The 15,974-nt window shown below is 35.1% G+C and overlaps 1 protein-coding gene across 7 annotated transcripts in view; it reads left to right on the top strand.

Moving 5' to 3' along the window:
• The window catches only part of PPP3CB (protein phosphatase 3 catalytic subunit beta), a 50,939-nt gene that overhangs the window by 10,078 nt on the left and 24,887 nt on the right, over positions 1 to 15,974 (top strand). For all 7 annotated transcript variants that reach the window (XR_010071626.1, XM_063338923.1, XM_063338925.1 and 4 more), the window contains exons 2-8: positions 2,831 to 3,031; positions 5,153 to 5,277; positions 8,517 to 8,628; positions 9,513 to 9,658; positions 14,879 to 15,018; positions 15,116 to 15,193; positions 15,292 to 15,386. Coding sequence is in view for 6 of the 7 variants with exons in the window: in XM_063338923.1 (XP_063194993.1) it covers positions 2,831 to 3,031; positions 5,153 to 5,277; positions 8,517 to 8,628; positions 9,513 to 9,658; positions 14,879 to 15,018; positions 15,116 to 15,193; positions 15,292 to 15,386 (897 nt within the window). In the remaining variant the exon portion in view is untranslated. The remainder of the gene's footprint in view (positions 1 to 2,830; positions 3,032 to 5,152; positions 5,278 to 8,516; positions 8,629 to 9,512; positions 9,659 to 14,878; positions 15,019 to 15,115; positions 15,194 to 15,291; positions 15,387 to 15,974) is intronic.

Genomic DNA, 15,974 nt, shown 5'->3' with positions numbered 1-15,974 from the left:
CTACCCAAAGAACCTCCAAAAAGAAAGAAGGGTCATCTTTCACTTAAGTAGTTCGTTATCTAGGAACAACGCTAGAATTAATGAAGCACAAGTCCAACAAAACTGTGTTTTGAAGGTGATTGACTTTGGTTCTGGGAAGGTGTGATCTGTAATGCTTTTACAAGAATTAAAGCAGGGTTAATCTACTTCGTGAATTGTCTGGTCTCTCATAAAGGGATGAGCTCAACTTTGCATTGCTGAAGGCAGTTGTGGGCCCACAAATAAAGTATTAAAAAAAGCAGGGGAAAGTCAAGTTCAAAAAAAACAGTGAATGCTAGAATTGATGCTTGCATGGTTGTAATCCAGTGCTTCTAAAAATTAGTTAAATTTATCTTGTTGGAACAATGGATTTCTCTTTTCAGAGACAGATTTATGTTTTTAAACAATTGTGCATGGAAGAGAAGTGGTTGTCCTTTGATTTCTTAAATACGCTAAGTTTATTAATATTTTGGACTACATGGAATTTTAACACTTCCAAATGAAACTTGAATCGTTACTAGAGGAGACTGGAAGGAAAGGCATGCCATTTCTTTTCTGTTAATAAAATGCGTTATGTCCAAAAATAAAATGCAAAATCTGTTTTTACACTGTGTAATGTCAAGGCACATTTTTCAACTTCTTCCTACTTGGAAACTTTTATAAAAGGAAGAATAGACAATTCTCCAGTTTATTTTCTAGTATAATTTAATTTCGGTGAATATATATATATGTGTGTGTGTGTGATTTATGCATCAGTTGTTTTATTGATAGATTTTTATTATTGCATAAAACAGAGGGGTAGCAATGTGTTGCTAGTAATCAATTTAAATGAAGTCAGTGAATGATTTGGTACTTAAGCATTGATTTTTGGAATGTAATGTTTAACTTTGGAGAGTAAGAAAGTATGAATAATCTAGTTACAAGTGTATTCATACTACTAGTTCTTATCTTTGAATAGATGTGTTTCTCTAATTTTTCTTTTTAAACATATTTAAAATAATATTTAAATGGAGAGAAATTGAAGAGTTTTGCTCCTTTTCTATTTTATTTCATTCTTTCAATAGTTGTGTGCATTTTTTTAAAATCAGATGAGTTTGATTTCCTGTAATCCTGCATGAGTGCAATGAAATTGTATGTATCCTCTTCTCCCATGTTCCACATCCGTATTTCATTTGTGCAGTAGTTAACTACTGGACTGCCATTGTTTGAATTCACGTAAGCTGCCAGCTGTCAAATGTGCTCTCTGGGCAGTTGCTGAGCCTGGTTTGTTCCCCAGCCTCAGACCTCTCATCTGCTCCACATCTTTAAGATACAGATCACATATGGCTGCTTTTGACCCATGAGCCAGGATCCAAGGACTTCTCATATTTCCAGTAATTTCTAAATTTGTGTCTAGTATATGGACAGCGTCTACTCTTGGTTTAATGTTTTTAGAGACAGCACAACAGGAAAATAAGGAAAAGAAGCTCAAAGAAGGAATTTCACCCTACAATGGCAGTGTTGTAGGCTCCCACAAATACAGTTTTTTCTGATAGTATGAACTTGTTCTGCTGCTTAGTCGGTGGTTTGACAGAACTCCAAACTGGCAGAGTCCATCCTTCCCCTTTCTGCCATTCTGGGGCTGAGAGCACACAGGTGCTGTTCTCCCTTCACCTTCTCCTGCCGTAGACCTCTGGTAGGGTCCCCCTTACTTTTCATGGGTTTAGGCTGAAGAATCCTTGTCTACTTAGTTACTCCTGTAGCAGAGATCATTCTAATTCTTTGATTTCCGTTATTGTTCCTTGAATCTTTTTTTAATTAATCTTTCTTTTTTATAAGACAGGCAAACCAGAGTTGCATACTAGATTTATTAGTGGCATAATTGCATCTTCTTTTGTTTTCTATTTGCTAGTAGTTCTTAACATTCAGTTTTCTAGGTTTCTTTGATGTGTCAGCATCAAGTATTTTGCTGGAACTATAGGAAAGACCTTCCTTCTGAATAGTAATAGTAATTTTATAATCTGTGATTTTTATATGTAAAGTTAGGATTTATTTCCTTCCTTAATTTGCAGTTATTACTATTTAATGTGTTATATTTTGCTGAGCCACTCAGTAGCATGGACAGCTTTTGTAGCTGTTCATAACCTGCCCTATTCTTCATTGTCTGGAATACTTACTGTCATCTGAAGGCTGCATCACTCCATGAGTTACCTTCTTGTCAGTGTAATTTATGAATTTATTAAACAGCACAGATTTTAGTGGGTCTCCTTCAGTGACCGTCTTCCTTTCCAGGTGCTGGCTGTTACCTCCATTTATTTCTAGTCCTTTAAACATTATTGTATCCTTTTCTTGCTGGCTTTGGATTTGTTTTGCTGGGGTTTTTGTTCAGTTGGGTTTTTTTGTTTTGTTTTGAGGCTTTGATGATGGGCTTATTTCAGAATGCCTTTTGCAAGTCTGAGTGGCTATTAAATGGATCTCCTGCGTCGCCAATACTTGTTGTGTCCTTCAGAGAACGGCAGTATATTGGAGAGAGATGATGTCCCTTTGCAAAGGCAGTTTTGACTCTTCCAAATGTTGTACATATTATTGTGCCTTCTAATTCTGTTTTATAAATTCTACAAACTTGCACATTATAGATGTTATTTTTTTTTTTCAAATACGTACGCAGATAGCACTATTCCATCCACCTTTTAATGATGTCATCGAGTTGGTTGATCGAAAGACAAATTCGCTACTTTGGATAGCAGCTATTCCATGACAGATCCAATCCTAGATGGAGTATATTATTAAAATAACATTGTTGTGAGTACTGTTTCTTCTTTTTAAATTTTAGCTGTCCCTTTTCCACCAACGCATCGCTTGACATCCGAAGAAGTGTTTGACACAGATGGAAGACCAAGGGTTGACATTTTGAAGAACCACTTGGTAAAAGAAGGTCGAGTGGATGAAGAAATTGCACTTAGAATCATCAATGAGGGTGCTGCAATATTACGGAGGGAAAAAACTATGATAGAAGTTGAAGCTCCAATTACAGGTAATATTTCTAGATAATTTCACTCATAATTAAATTGGAAAGAAGCCAGATTTTGTCAGTAGTAGAGTTTGTCATAAAAATTGCTAAAGTAAAATTTCTGTATAATCTTATTGAATTATCCCTCACAACTGCATTTGCCTAATAGTACTCAAATGGTCTGAAAAAATGGGCTGCACATTATTTTGCAAATTGAAGGCATTAAACCTATTGGAAAAAAATAGTATGATTGGTATTAAAATGACAAAATTAAAAGCTGATGAATTACAGATTTGTAATTCCTGCAATGCTGTAAGTGGGAATAAAGGCATCTACCCTGAACAGAAAAATGAACTCAGAATTTTTCTGAAATCTAAATATGTGAAGAAAAGCTAATTGCTGTGGTTTGAACCAAATGCTGTGAACTGGAATTCTGAGTGAAAAATACACCTTTATCATTCCTCAGTAGGTGAGACTGACAGTTGCATGTGAAACAATGTTCTTGTGGTGGTAGTAGTAGTACTGGAAAGTGTTAGAAGATTGTTTTAGCTTCTTTAACGCACTAGGGCCTGATCCATTGTGATATAAACCTGACTCTTAGGGTTTTTTGGAGTATTTTCATGGTTTGACTAGTTCTGTTTCTTTTTGACCTGGTGAAAGTTGGAATTGGTATACTTTAGTACTTTTATTTATAAACAATCCAGGCTTATAGAAAATAATTTATGTTGCATATCTGTTATTTATGATAATGAAAATAGATTTGATTTTTGTGTTCAAATCAGATTTTCTTTCATTTGAATATGTTTTCTTCTAAATGGACTTATATAAAATTAGTGTCTTAAAAGCTTCTTTTAGGGCATCAGCTTGCTTTAATTTGTTAGTATTAGGTAAATGAAAACATTTAAACAGTATATGTCAGAATGATTGACACAGTGGAAACCAACGTGACTGTCTGAACTCAAAGTCTTTTGAAGCTCCAGACAAAGCTCAAAACTACAGTGTTGTCCACGTGTTTAGAATTTTTGTATTTCTGTTTATTCAGGCAGTTACCCGTAGCTACTGGTATATTGGCAGCTGAAAAAGAAGGAAAGTTCTTGCAGCATTTCAGTAGAAATCTTAAGAAAAGTGACATAAAAGAGGACACATTCCATTTAGTCTAATATTTTGTAGGTCATGATGACAAATGGTCTGCTCCAAGGGAATAACAACCTTTAAGGTGTGGTGTGCCATATCCAGTATTTCTTTCCAAAATTAGAACTTTTTCGCCAAAAAATTTGCTGATAAACTCTGAGAAGTCGGAAGATGCTATTCGTCAGTTGATCGGTGACATTTTCCAGCAATGGAAGGCATAGCCTCTCAAATTCCTGTTAATTGTTATCAGCAATACCGCATGCAGAAGAAGAAGGCAGCTCCTGACTTCCACTGAGATGGGAACTCCTGTGGGAATGAGGAGTTGGGAGCAGTTCTTCTTCCATACGTTTTTTAAATTATTTTTTTTTTAATTGTGAGATGACCTGGTTTTGCTGTATGCTCTTCAAAGTCTGCTATCTTTGGCACTTCTGCCTTAGGTTGCTGACCACTGGTCTTGTCCTGTCTCATATTCTAAAAACACAAGAAAAATCCACTGTTGAAATAGTGAACATGGTTATTTGAAGGAGAAAAGTAACTGAGCAAAGAGAAGATATGATGATATTAAAAAGGTATGTTAGTCTGACTCAGAAACAAAAGCATACTTCCTGCTTTTTTTCAATCCCACGTGGACAGAGCAAATTGTTGAAAAGCAGCAGGCATTTTCAAATACGCGTACCACGGAGAAGTTGCAAAGAGACCGAAGGGGTTGGGGAGGACAGTAAAGAGCTGCTGACAACTTTCAAGACCTCAATGCTCAGTGCATTGACTGTGATAGAAAGATGTTCCACAATCTGCCAGATTCAAATAGGGCTATCATCAGCATTGTCACAGGTAGTGAGGACAGCATCCTAATGAAAAGCAAAGGGGGAAGCTTAAAAAATTTCTGTAACTCCTGCTTTATACCTGCCTTTCCTTTTAATTAGAAGTACTTTGTGGCTGTTTACGTAACTATAACTTAGTAACTTTTCTGTTAGATTTTTTTTAAATTAATTTGAACAAAATTTTTGCTTGCAGTGTGTGGTGATATTCATGGCCAGTTCTTTGATCTAATGAAGCTGTTTGAAGTGGGAGGATCACCTGCTAACACAAGATACCTCTTCCTCGGTGACTATGTAGACAGAGGTTATTTTAGTATAGAGGTAACTGAATATATTAATCTGTTTTGTCCTAAATTTTTCTATAAGCACACTTTCACGGAGGTTTTCAAATGAAATTTTAGGTCTGCTTTAACATGTGAATGTGGTCTTCCTTGCTGTGCTTTCTCCTATGACAAAGGCCTGTTTACAGGAGGATATTGACCAGCTGTTTGGACTGTCCTGTTGAAATCACCAGACTTACTCACTTTTCCTCCTTTTCCTTTAGTTAGTTTTTAAAAAGTTGAATTCTGTAGCATTATTATACATAATCCAGCTTCCCTGGTAATATGCAGTAAGGTGTGTTTGTAGGTTTTTGGAGAACAGGTGAGTCATGACTGCAAGGTATTTTAATTTATTATAGCTGTTTATCTGTATAAAGTAGATGCATTTTATTTATATAATCAAATGTTTTTTAACAATTATTAATATTTTTCTTTACTAAAATTCTGAGGGGGGTTACAGATAACAACATTAAGGATGACCTGTGTTTCTGCCATTAATTTTTCAGGTATTTTGAATTCAAATAATTTTTTAATTTTCAGCATGTTTATTAAGTATACTACATTCCACAAATATTCACTTATTCATACAATTAGTTTCAGAGCTATGCTTTTTAAGTTAACTATTCTTCTGGAGCCAGCTTGGGATCTCTTAATAGATTCCTACTAGAGTGGCATACCATTTGAAATAGTATTTTGCAAGTCATGGTGTATGATACTTCATTTCTGTATTAAAATTATGCTGTTCTAATAACATGTGTGGGTATATACTGTGAAGGGCATGCACAATGCCTTTTGGGCTTGTTAGGGATAGTAGACAAACAGGAGATGCAGCAAGAGTGATTGCCTCAAAGTCATTTATAAGGAAAAATTTCAACAGACATTCCCTATTTATTAATTCAGTCTTCTTGGCCTGTTCTTGATGATTACAAATAACGTAATTGTCCTTGAAAAGGACATTTACATAGCAACACTATATGTTAATATATCAAAATATGGTATGAAAGCTTTTCAACCATTTCACTTACAAAAAACTTTTGAACAATAGATGATCTTGAATACATGAATAAGAACAGGCTCTTTTTTTTTCCTCATATGATTTGAATTTAATTTTTAATATAATATTTGGCATGCTAAATATACTTGCGGAATATGTAAAGATATGCTAAATATACTCTTGAAAACCACTCCAGGGTTCTTAAAAGGCTTGTCATTCTTCATTGAGATAATCTGCTCTCTTCTACTCTGAGTGGCTGTTGGAACATCAGTGAAGTATATGGCAGATAATCTGAATGAAGTTGAATTGCTGCCAAGTGCATGAAGGTGGGGCTATGCTTTGTGGTCCTGTTGAGAAAGAAAAAAGTAATACATGAAAATGAACCATTTGTTCTCCATTTTAACCTTAATTTTTTTTTCCTACTGAAGTTTTTGCCTTAATTAACATTTAGGAAATTCTAGTTGACCTCCAGGAGTTTTCATATACAGTTACTTTAATATCTTCCGTAGTGATTTGAAATGTAATATACTTTTGGTAAGATACGTGACTTTTCATAGAAAAGTGAAGGTGAAATTTTCTAAAAATGTACGAACAGTGAAATTTGATTTTTCAGTAATAAACTCTTAATCAGTCTGTCCCGAAACATCTTTAATTGCATTGACATTTTAGTAGTAACCCATTTCCAAATAAAAAATGTCATCGCTTCTAATAGGAAAGATAACTACATGCTACTGTGATTGTGTATAACAAACTGCTGGGATCAAGATGGGAGTCCTTCACATAAGCATGTGCAAATTCTTCTTTTTCGTACCGGAAGTAACAGGACATAGAGAACTCTTGACGTTAGCTTGTCTGTATTTGATAATAAAAAAAAAAAAATATGCCAGTACAGGAAAGGTAAAAAACCCCAACAACTTAACGGGTAACATGCTTGGGAACGTGTAAATCTCAACAATTCAGTCAAATGTAGGATCCGTTCACTGAAAGGAAGGCGCTATTTTGCCACTTTTCTATTAAATGTTTTCAAGGTTGCCAGCTGTTGTAAATTTTTCATACAAACTGACTTAACTAAAACAGTTCGCAATTGAAGAATTTGCCAGATTAATTCATGTATTCATTTGATGATAACCAGTTGTTTTGTAAGAAACTGATGATGCTCTCTGCTGGGAAACAGTTTTAAAGAGTCTGGGGACTTTGCAATACATCAGCATATTTTAGAGTTATAGAAACATTGGAAAGCAAGTGGTATCATTAGAAAAATTACTATTTTGCATATTTTTAATAAGAAGATAAGAAAAATTCAATAATTAGTTTAGCTAAAGTTCGAAATAGAAGTCTTTGATGTGTTTCTCTCTGCTTGCGGTGTTTTTTAAAGTGTTCCTTTGTTTTCTTTCTTCCTTCACGTACTTACTATTCTATGCAAAATAAACTTTGAAGAATGATAGCCTCAGGGTACTTGTATTGATTAAGAACAATAACAATAACAACTTGCAGGTGACCTCAGTGTAGTCCAAAACTTCTGGGGGTTTGAGATTTCAGTGCTCAGTTAAAAATACAAGAATCAAATTTGAAATTTAAGAAGAATGTTTTGGGCATTTATGACTGCTGGGTGATAACAGACTATTATAAACTGAAAGAGTTGTGCATGTTCTATAGATCTGTCCTCAACTCTGTTTGCTGCTGATGTTGCAATTATAATGATATATGGAAATTTACTATAACTCTTTGAATTTGCTGCTTGATCACTGAATAAACAACCAGCTTTCCTGTTTTTTTGGGGAAAAAAGGTTTACTCTAATCCATTCTTACTTTAAAAACGGTCTCCAAATGATATAGCTGACTTTAATGTAAATAGTTTTGTGGGTTGTTTTTTCTTGAATCTTTATTAGTAAATGTCTGCTTTCCTGCTTATGCCAGTGTTTAGAATAATATTATAAAATCAGATTTTAGGCACGAACATGTACATGATTTGTCTAGATGAAAGTGTTCTGCAGCATAATTCTGCTGAGTTTGTTTTATTATTGAGTGTCCAGTAAGTATACATGTTTTTCCAGCATTCTGTGCGGCTGTTCTTAAGAAAAATAATAAGCAATTTGCATAACTTATGTCCAGAACTGGACTCAGAAGTAGTTTAAGCTGTACTTGCTTTTGAAGCTGTTAATATTCTTATTCAGTGTTTCTCAGTAATAATTTTTAAAGTTCTTATAAACTAGTGTATTTTACTGGATATCTTTGTTTTTCAACAGTGTGTGCTGTACTTATGGGTCCTGAAAATTCTCTATCCAAGCACGTTATTTCTTTTGAGAGGCAATCATGAATGCAGGCACCTAACAGAGTACTTTACCTTTAAGCAAGAATGTAAGTACTGTGTAAGAATGTAAAATTAGCTTCCTTCCAACCTGCTGATCTAGGTTCTGTCGTTTTGCTTGAGAGGTGTTTGTCTGTTAGTTTAATTAAGGTCTTGCAAACATTTGGAGGCCTCATTGATTTCTGTGGAATTGCTTGCAGGTAAGTGTGGCATGGGAGTGCAAGTTATGTAGAAGACTGCTGTCTGTAAAGATACATTATGAGTAAATTTTGATGTATCGATCCTGATTTTAAAATCCTGGAGAGAGGAAGGCTATTTTGTTGTCTTGGCTGTAATCAGGAATGCAAAGTAACTAGCTAAGCAGCATTGTGAAGCTAGCAAGAAAACCCTACTGCCGGGTAATTTTTCCATTTGGGGAATTGATTTCAACCATACTAGTAAGATAACTCTTTCGGTGATGTAAGCTGCTCCTCCATTTGGAGGCTTGTGGAAGTATTGATCGAGTGATAAATGGATCATTTGCCCTGCTAAAACCCTCTTTGGTGTAGTTAAAAGTGATGTAATCTATAAGCAGTTCTTAGCTTTTCACTGTAAATGAGAAATCACAAACTTCTCAGTAGTATTTTACACTGAAGTATGCTAGATAATTGTATAAGGCAAAATAATTCTGTGATTTTTTTAAAAACCAGTAGTTTCTCCGCACTTGAGATAACAGAAGAAGAAATGAAAAAAGTTTATAGTTCTGGAAGAGAATGTGTCTTGGAAATGTGCTTGCTGTTGTCGTCTGTTGTTCATTTAAACCTAAAAATATTCATTGCTACGGTGTGTTTTTTTAAGCATTCACTTTGAGATTTGCTCTTATAATTATGATCCACTAGATTCCTTCTTCCATCTAGTATGGATTTCTTAATGGTTTGTATATTCTTTCCTGCAGGTAAAATAAAGTACTCGGAAAGAGTCTACGATGCTTGTATGGAAGCTTTTGATTGCCTCCCTCTTGCTGCTCTTTTAAATCAACAATTTCTTTGTGTTCATGGTGGACTTTCACCAGAAATTAATACACTAGATGACATTAGGAGAGTGAGTATTTCATGTATTTGAAAATAAGCGGAAATACCGATATTTATATGATGCTATACAAAGTCATGTTTGTGAAATTGTCAGCGTGTTGTTTTCTGTTCCTGTCTTTTTCAGAAGTGTAAATCAGGAACTGAAATGTAGGCTAAGCAGTATCATAATTAAAAAATCTTGGATTATGTAGTGCATTTTCCATAATTAGATCTCATTGGGGCAGCTGTGACTGTTATAAAACACACCAAAAAAAACCCTCTCAAAAACTTCACATAGTTTCCTGACACAGGTAGTACATGTAAAGAACTTCATATCCAATCAAAAAGGTGCTTTGTATTTCTTTCTAGATAAGAGCTAGCATTCTCGTGGCTTTCAGGACAAAACTTGTAGGAGTTAATTGTAGTCTTAAAATTGTTTGGTATATCAAACATCACATTTCAGTTATTCTTGCATTTCTTTGAAAACTGTTTGGTTTTTTTTTACTCTCTTGATCTTGTGGGTTTTAGTTTTGAAAGAGTCTGAAATTGCAGTGTTTAATAGGAATTCAGATTGCCGTTTAAAATGGCAAAATTGGTATGCATTTGAGTACCAACTTTGGAGTGCTTCTCACTGTGGTAAATGTGCTGAGTATACCAGCAAGAAAAATGAAAATGAGTTTTAAAAATGCAATGGAAACACTAAATACTGATGTGCAACTTAAAAGGAAGAAGTTTGTGATGACATGAGGTATCTGTTTCTAATAACTTGGTTTCAACTTGTATGGACTGCTGATGTCAGGTGAAGATTGTATCACATGGGAATTTTCAAACTCAGTTGCTTTCCTTTTTGCATACTCCTTTTGACTTATTTTAGTTAACTTAGCTGACATCTTGACTGCTGCGTTTGGAAATCAAAACCATTCCTGTTATGATTAGGTGGTTCTAAGAAAGCTTTGGGATTATAGGTAAGAAGGTATGTGGGGGCCTATTTCAAAAAAGATTTAAGTATCAGAGAGAAGGAAAAAGTATGTTCCTAATTTGGTTTTACAGTATATAAATACCGATGGCCCATTTTGTCTTTTATCTTCATTTATTGTATTTCTCATGTTCTTAGAATTTTCTCCTTTATTTGTGTTCCTTTTTTTTTTTTTTTAACCTCTCCTCAGATTTATGGGCTGCTGTCCAGTTGAATCTCATTTCTGAATTCACCAGATTTTTTTTTAGTACTGACTGGACCATTTCAGAGGCTGGAATGGCAGCTTATTTCACTTACAGATATTACACTGCCAAGCTGAATGATATGAGAGGAGAAGAAAATGGTAGAAATAGAGAGGAAGCATATTTACAAGCTCGGTGGTTTAAGTGGAAAAATGTATTGAGACACATCACATTTTTCAGAGCAAATATTAATGCGTACAGAAATCTATATGCACTGTGCAGAGAAAGAGACGTAAGAAAGCAAAGCAAGTAAATGGTGCCATTTGGACAAGACCTTAATGCTTCTCACGTTACAGGTGGAAAGAAACACGGTCAAAGCTTTTTGGAAAGTAGCGTAAAGGAAACAGTCTGGAAAAACACTTTGGAAAGCCACTGTCATTGTGATTAATTTTTCTTTTAGTGTCAGTCTTGCAGCTAATCAGGTTTCAAAGTGTCAAGTAAATTTAATTAAAAGGTAATTCTGTCATCTTGGCCTGTACTTTGGTATGTGCTGCTATAACACTCAAGGCTACATTAGGATGAAATATAAGCCTGTATGTTTATATATGTGTATGAAAATCTGCATTGTATATTGCTTCTGATGAAAACCACGTTTATAAATGTAAGGCAGTGTTATTAGAGCCTGTTCTTTGGGCCTTTTTTGTTTTTTAAAGAATCATCTGCTAACTTGGAAAGGGCACTATTCATGGGTTGGCAGCAGCTTCAATAGCTGCATTACAGCTTGTCATGCGCTGATATTGTAAATGTATTTAAATTAAATGGGTGATGTGAAGTGCTCTTTTTGTATCTAGGAAAACATCATATACTTGTGGTACAAACATGGTGTGTGAAATGACTTCTGTAAACAGTCGAGACAATTGTGTAATATTACAAGCCTTCTGGTTTATTAGCAGAAGTTCTTATTAAGGAGAGGTCTTCTCTGCAAACGTGTGGGCATAATCATCTGGCACAAGAAGGGAAATCACAGCTCTATTAACAGTATAGGAATCACCTAAGAAAAATTCTTTGCAGACACAATTTCTTCTGGATCATGTCTTTTGTCAGTATTATTGACATTCATTCAGGTGGTGAAACTACGCAAATTAAATGATTATTTTTGCTAGCATAAACTTCTTTCCAGTAGAGGACAGCTGTGACAGGTATGACATAAGAAGGTGTGACACTAAAGCCTAACTAGAAAGATTGCTACAAGTGCTTCTTATTTCTGGGAAAATGGAAGTTTGTAAAACTTGCAGTAATCTGATTTTTATTCTCTGAACTTCATTTACACAAATGTTCTGATTGTGTTGGTAAAGAGTGTCTCTTTCAGACACATGTCCATCAACTTAGAGATGCTGTTTAGATGATTTCATTTACACTGCCAAGACTTCTGCTGAAACAAAATTCCAGGAATTGTGATTTTAAGCCTAGTGATTTATAAGGAGGAAAAATGTCCAGAGAAGATTATGGGGGACTCTTTATTTAAAGAAGAGAGATAAAGAATTTTCTTCCTCATTTACAACAGATGGTCATTCTTTTGTTTAGTTCTTGGTGATACTAAGGTTTCTTCAGCAAAGTGCCTTGAAATATATGGGGGCACTACTGGGAATCTGTCTTTATAATACCTTGCTTCCGTTCTGTGGTCTGCTGAAATTTTCTTTTCTTTGGTAATATATAAGATGACTGCCACTTTTCACTGGCCTTCACATTATTTTTGGTGCTTTACTATGTGATAGAGATAGGAAAATTAGGACAGATTAATTAAAACTACTGTCTGTATCTTCAAGTACGTGAAACTTCTGTGAAGGTCTTTTGCCTCAAAAGTAAAGCAATTTTAATTTGCTGTACTTTAATCTACCTCCAAGGTTTTGCTACTCCTGAATTTGAACATCCATGCGGAGGTATGATGCACTTTAGTTTAGTAGCCCTAACTGCATAATACGTAGAATTTAATTTAGACTTAAATATCTTATGGTATGTATTTAAAACAATACTACCTATTTCTGTTTTAACAGCAGGTGTAGTGATTCTTATTCTTGAATAAAATTGTCTTTCTCAGTTACCTTAACCGTATTTAGAAATATGTTAAGCTTGTTTGTATTGAGATTCTGTTTTTCCTTGGTCACAACGTATTCAGAAATATTTAATCAGTAACAAGTGTTTTGAATTGACTCATGTCCTTCGTTAACTTTCTTGCTGTCCCAATATAGAGAAACCCTTAAGTTGATTATTCTGATTTGATATATGCAATCTGGGTTGAGTAGCTTGCAGTGACATTTTCTTAAATTTTGAGATGTCTTGAGAACCATGCCAGTTGGTAGACTGTCTAGTGAAGGAGACACTGATTTGGTGTGTAAGTATATTTGTTTTTTACAAATTTTTTCCAAATTACTTCAAGAAATGGCTACATTATTGTTCCAATGCTATGAGAAAGTAGTCTGGGAGAGAGGCGGGGTTGTTTGCAGCAACCCAAACTTTTTATTTATAATGTCTCTATCCATTTGGCCCAAGTCATAAGGAAAATCCTTGAAGAATAACTCAAGAAAATTTCTTAGAAATGCTTTCTAGACTTTCAGCCTTCTGTATTGCAGGAAACATCAATCATCGAACAGTTGAATCTTCCTTGTGTGAATACTTGTGTTAGCTTCTGGACCCAAATTTATTGCTGGAGGTTTAGAAACTTGATGGTTTAATCTACAGAAATTCAGGTACTTGTAGAAGTTGATGGACTGACTTCTTCAATCTGGAAGAAATATTCCATAACGGGTTTATCATCCAGTGTGCAAAATGTTAAACCACTGGATTTTTAATATTGAATAAATTCCAACAACTTCAGTTAATACCTGCCTTGCCATTATCTGGCAGGAATTTGTAAAGATCTGGACCTCTCCACTTATGTTACAGGTGGCAGCCTCGGGAGCTCTGATTTTCCAGGGCATGAGAGAGCTTGGCACTACTGCTGGTTCCATATTTGAATGGATTCCTATGGACCGTTAGACTCAAATTCACCAGGTGCTCACCAAACCTCCCTTCGAACCTGTCACGAAGAGTTAAGTGTTCTCTAGTACCAGCAAAGTCATCTTCTTTGGTATGGGAGGTAAAGTGAGATAAATGCACTGTCCATCAAAGAACTGTTCCTACATTTCTTGGATAAAATCATCTTGTTAACAAACTCCAGCTACATAAAGATCAAAGAGACTTTACATGGAATCTGGGATATCTAATTTCATTTCTGGGACATCAGAGATTGACTGACTGTTACTTAAGCAGGGTGTTTTCCTTTTACGATAACAAATGCGCTGTCCTCCTTACCTCTGCCCCTTTTCACTGTGGTTACTAGGAAAGTTGCAGGCTGCTGAAGCAGGTGTTTCCAAGTGGAAATCTGCAAGGAAGCAGCTAGAGAAAAGAAAACAAAGACATCTCCCAAAATGCTTATGGCCCATTACACCAGGGCTATAGCTGAGAAATAAAGCCTGCATGAAAGAAGTCTAAGAGGGCTAAGCTGGTCACCTCTTCATTACGTTTTTAAACAATCCATTATGGAGACGGGTGTTTCAGGGGTGTTTTTGGTTGGGTTTGGTGTTTTGGGGTTTGAGTTGCCTTTTTTTTTTTGATGATACATTTAGTCTCCTCCAGTCAGTGCTAATTATTCATGCTTTTCTTCTATAATTCCTGTTTTCTCTGCTGTTTCTCTTTGCTAATTCCTGGTAGTGTCTCCAGATTGGTAGATATGGCATGTGCATGAAAAAGGACCATTTTGTTCCTTGTCTGTAACTTGACCTCGTATTACACATATCCATCAGTCTGGAATTTATCTCCCTTCTTTTTACAACTAATAAATCTTATTGCTCTTAACAGGTTTGGTTCTTTTGGCATGCCTCTGCCTTATTTCATGAGGAGGAGAGGAAAAAATACACAGAAACTACTTCTCTTTGATATGGTTGGGATTTACTGTAAAATACTTGGTATTGATGGATATGTAGTTTAACACATATGTAAAACTTACTGATTTAATATTCAAAGAGTCTTTGTGCTGTTGCCTTTTCTCAAACAGTTAGATAGATTCAAAGAGCCTCCAGCATTTGGACCGATGTGTGACCTATTGTGGTCAGATCCTTCAGAAGATTTTGGAAATGAAAATTCACAAGAACATTTCAGTCACAATACAGTCAGAGGATGCTCTTACTTTTATAGGTGAGAGTATACTATGACCTATTTGATGTTTTAATGCTGACTCATGCTGCATATTTTAAGAGAATTTGTTTTACTCATAGTTGTTTTCTTTTCACAGCTATCCAGCAGTTTGTGAATTTTTGCAAAATAATAATTTGTTGTCAATCATTAGAGCACATGAAGCACAAGATGCAGGGTAAGTACTTTGTGTCCTCCAAGAAATTATTCACAGTGTAAAATAGAAATTAATTGCTTATTGCTGTAAGATGTAAAATAATCTGTTTGGTTTTGCAGTTATAGAATGTACAGGAAAAGTCAGACTACAGGGTTCCCATCATTAATAACAATTTTTTCAGCACCTAATTACTTGGATGTCTACAATAATAAAGGTAAGAACTTGTTATTGATAACTGTATGTAATAAGAGAATAAAAATGTCTTACTAGATAAGTCATCTAATATCAACAATTTTTTGTCGGGTAAGAAATTAAAGGACAAAAAATATCCATTAATAAAAGTTATATTATGAAGAAGAGTACATGACATAAATGACAATCTCCTATAAGAGTACCGTGAAGCACAAGTGTGGGCAAACATTTCCTTTGTAAAAATTGTTGCTATTTGGTACTTACGACCGTATTTTCCAGTCAGACAAGGCTTTTCTGTACTGTGAGTTTTCACTCCTTAGTTTGTGAGCTAAGGAAGGCAGGCAGGGAGCATTGATCAGCAGCCTATGCATGAGGTAGTTTGTGTTGCGTATCGTGGCATCTGAGAGTCTAATTCTGGACAGAAGAAATTACATGCGCATGAGCTCCAAGAATTTGAATTGTGGTAGGTACCTTAGTGAGCCAAAACCAAAACTCACCGCATTTATAAATAGATGGTCACTGGGAAGAAAATGAGACAGGGAAGGTGTGTGTTTTGTGATGGTACAGGGCCACAATGGCCATGTCTGGGAAATCAAGAAATAACAAGTAC

Source organism: Chroicocephalus ridibundus, chromosome 6 (genome assembly GCF_963924245.1).
Source record: "Chroicocephalus ridibundus chromosome 6, bChrRid1.1, whole genome shotgun sequence".
NCBI classification, from domain to species: Eukaryota; Metazoa; Chordata; class Aves; order Charadriiformes; family Laridae; genus Chroicocephalus; species Chroicocephalus ridibundus.
The sequence above is the reverse complement of the archived record's forward strand: the minus strand, read 5'-3'. Positions and strand labels throughout refer to the sequence as shown.